The sequence below is a fragment of the Arachis hypogaea genome, chromosome 19, assembly GCF_003086295.3.
Source record: "Arachis hypogaea cultivar Tifrunner chromosome 19, arahy.Tifrunner.gnm2.J5K5, whole genome shotgun sequence".
In the NCBI taxonomy this organism is placed as follows: Eukaryota; Viridiplantae; Streptophyta; class Magnoliopsida; order Fabales; family Fabaceae; genus Arachis; species Arachis hypogaea.
In genome coordinates, this window is record NC_092054.1 from 142,606,867 (window position 1) to 142,610,743 (window position 3,877).

General features: G+C 38.7%; 1 protein-coding gene across 1 annotated transcript; it reads right to left on the reverse strand.

Annotated features, from left to right (window-relative positions):
• Nucleotides 1-734: 734 nt before the first annotated feature.
• LOC112775937 (AP2/ERF and B3 domain-containing transcription factor RAV1) lies at nt 735-3,379 on the reverse strand. Its single transcript, XM_025819850.3, has one exon. The coding sequence runs from the start codon at nt 2,290-2,292 to the stop codon at nt 1,138-1,140; it is 1,155 nt and encodes a 384-aa protein (XP_025675635.1). The 5' UTR covers nt 2,293-3,379; the 3' UTR covers nt 735-1,137.
• Between the last annotated feature and the right edge of the window lie 498 nt (nt 3,380-3,877).

Below are 3,877 nucleotides of genomic sequence, written 5' to 3' on the forward strand. Positions count from 1 at the left end.
CATGAAATATTCTTCGGTTAGTCGGTTACATGCACATTGCACGTACGTACGTACGTACATAATACGTATATTAAGTAGCCATACATGCATATACGTAGCTAGAATGACAGCAGGGATTACACATAGAAGTAAAATTCCTTTTTGCAATCTAGTATATATAATGCACATAATTATGTAATCAGTTGCATTATATTAGTTTTGATTATTATTAAGATTCGTTCTGATCTTGTTCAGAGATATATGAAGATGGATTCAATAAGATCAATTTTCATTCCCTTGTTTGTTAATACATACATTCTAAGCAACTCTTCTCATAAGCCTGAAATTAGTGGTGGAGAAAGATGCCAACAATGCTAGGTAGCTAGTTTAGAGGAAAGTTGACCATTCCAAAAACTGAGAAGGGTATATTATTAATTAATATAATATTGTAATAAGACTAGATGGGGGCATATACAGTGTACGCAATGGCCACTTGCCAAATAGCTCTTTTCTTCATTGGACAAATGTCTCATTATCAACTTGTTCACACTTTCCTAGGTCATGCCTGCTCAGAGGCCCCCCCATACATTATGGAATTAATTATTCGGAATCATGTTAGTACTACTACTATAGTCTACTATACTTTTCTCGTTAATTCCACAAAAACAACGTACCACAGATATTTTTAGAAACCCATGCCCCCTTCACCACAAAATTAGACATCCCAAACAAGCTGAAATCATGGAAACGTGATATGCATGAACATTGAACAACAAATCTATATATCTCATCTATATCAACAACTTACCTATTATTAAACGGATTACAAAATCAACACTTAGATCGCTATACTAGAGTTATAACTTACCTCCTTCAAAAGAAAAAGAGAAAATTAAAAAACCAAAAAGCTATTTTTCTATGATGTACAATTTCTTTTTCTTTTTCGTCAACTAGTAATATACAATTCACCTTTTTCACGCAATTTGCAACCTGCAAGTTGCAAATACACCACCACCGTTTTCCCCCTTGCCTTCTCCACCTTCTCCCCCGCCCCATTCTTCGCTTCATCATTTCTTCAACAACAACAAAATTCCAAAACTCACAAAAGAACAAGAAAAGAGAGGCAAAAAAGAAACATAAAACTAATTAAACTTAATGTTACAAAGCTCCAATAATCTTTGGCTTCTTGCTACATTCTAATGCAAACAGCTCCATCTCTTTCCGCTTCCCATTGCATCCACCACCAACCCCATCCGAACCAGGAAGCTTCAAAAGGTTGACCCCGAATAGCCGTACAATCTGAACCGGCTCAACCACCGGTCCAACCGGAATCAACAAACCATTATTTCTTTTATTATTCTTCGTATTATCATCTTCATTAGGGCTATTTACAACACCACCACTACCCATCCTTGCTTTGCAGTCAATGTACAGCTGTCCGTCTGGTCCAGCCGACCGGTAAAACCGAACCGCATCACCAGCCCGGAGGCTCTTCTCCTTAACGAACCGGCTCCACCCTTTCGTGAGCACATAGCTCTGGCTACTGTTCCAATACGAGTAACGGAACCGCCACACTTTCCCTCCAACGTCTTCGAAATTCAACAGCACTCCTTTCGCCGCTGCGGCGCAACCGTTTCCCTGTATCGGAAAGTGCTTCTCCGCGTGCTGTTTCGGTATAACTAACCGATTCAGTTTACCAACATCACTAGGCGTAACCGTTTTCTCGAACAGCTGTTCACGCGCGCGAAGATCGCACGCGCCCTCAGAGCCGAAGGAGGACGCGTCGATGTTGTCGCCGTTGCCTCGTCGGTGCCTCTTTCCGCCGCACGCGCCACCTCGCTTGCTCTGACGAAGCTCTTCCTCGTAGGTGTGCTTCCTCAGCATGTCCACGATCTCGGACTTGGAATGCGAATTCAGAAACTCGGTTTCTGAGCCGTCGTCGGATTCGTCGGAGTCACCGTCGGCTACGGTGAGGTGCTTGAAGTTGGTGACGGCGTCCTTGCCGCGGAATCTGACCGCCGCGATGTCGTAGGCCCTGGCGGCTTCGTCCTCCTCGTTGAAGGTACCAAGCCACACGCGCTGGTGCTTCTCGTAAATCTGCGCGCCCCAGCGGCCGTTGGGCTGGGGCACGACGCCTTTGTACTTGGACGACGGTAGCTTCCGGGACTCAACCTCGGCAGCGACGCCGCATCCGTCGGCAGTATTGTTGGTGGCTGTCGGCGGCGGAGGAGGAGATTTAGCCGGGGATAGGGTTATGGAAAGTGAGTCGCTGGTTGTGGCGGTTTCCTCGGTTGAAGTAGTAACTGCTTCCATTTTGTTTTTCTGTTAGGTTTTCGTAACTAACTTTGGTTTTTCTGTGTGGAGAAAGAGGGAGTTATGGATTTTTTTAAGGATGCTATAGCTTCATGAAATGTGTGAGAGAGTAAAGGAAAGAAAGAAAGAGTGCTAAGGGGTTCTTTTGAGGGTGGAGAGATATATATAGAAAGAAATTTACTTATCTACCTGTGGTGTGTTGTTTGTATGGAAAAGGAAAAATGGCATAATTTTTGGGATAATCTAATTATTTTGAATTAAAGGAGGATGGGTCATGGGTGGGTAATTACAACTGATTTTAATTTTTGTTGTTATTTATTTGAGTATGATGCTTTGGGGGAAATTATGTGGGCACATAACATACATATAGTGGGTCAACTCAATATATATAGGAGATGGAAGGAAGATTCATGGTGCCACCAGTATCTGAGGGAGGGAGGGAGAGAGGGAGCAGTTATTAATCCACAAGAAAAATAAAATTAAATAAGAAATTCTTATGTAATTCTCTCCGTTTCACATACATATTAGTCATATATATTAATAAGTAATTATTTTTGTTTTATGTTAATTTTTTAAAATTGTTATAAAAATATTACTTACAATTCAAAATAATAAATTTATATTACCGATATATCAAACAATAAATAACATATATAGAGCAAATAACTCAATTTACTTCAAAACATATTAAAATTTTTCAAAATGAATATATATAAGAGATTTATTTCACATACACCTACATACGGTGTATGTGAACTATATATGAATATAGCTAAGGCATTTTTTTTATCTTATAAACTTGTACATACTATTCCTTTGATTATAAAATAGAAAATAACTAGCTGTAACTCGTAATTTTATATTCACCACATGCATGTTCACGTGAGATATAAATGTACACACACATATTATATTTTGACAAGTTGTGATGAGGTATTAACATACAAATATTAGCTATAAATAATGAAATAAATGTAAACTCTAAATGTGCACATTATGAATAATGTATATGGAAAAAATAGATAAAGGTATGGATAGAGGTGCATGGGTGATAATAAGTGATAGATGAGTTGGGGGGTATGTTATGTATGTAAAGTAGGACCCACGTATAAGCAAGTTGATGAAAGAAAGAGAAAGAGAGGGTGTAGGTGGAGCTGCTTATTCATCCCCCCTGAGCATTGCTGCTACTGCACAACCCTCAGCATGGTCTCCCCTCTTGCCATCTTAATATTTTTCTTTATTATATAAATTAAATTATATGGGTGGGTATATCAGATACTGTTGTATATATGTATCGTTCATCAAAATGTACTCTATTATTATTATTATTATTATTATTATTATTATTATTATTATTTGGTGTTGCTTGATAAGAATCCAGATTTTCATATTATTAAATTCATTTTTCCCAAAGGGGAATGAAGGTCTTGATTTGTTTCCCCGGGCCCCATTTTTATTATATGAATATATTTAGGGTTCATATCTATAATCTTAGCTTCAAAGACCTGGATATGGTGGTAAATGGCTAAATTGCTATATGCACCGCCAATTTCTTATGCCCACTTCGACTTTGTCTTATTTGCCA

What these genes read in the sequence shown, in the direction of transcription:
- LOC112775937 (XM_025819850.3), bottom strand. Translation starts at nt 2,292, where the DNA reads ATGGAAGCAGTTACTACTTCAACCGAGGAAACCGCCACAACCAGCGAC.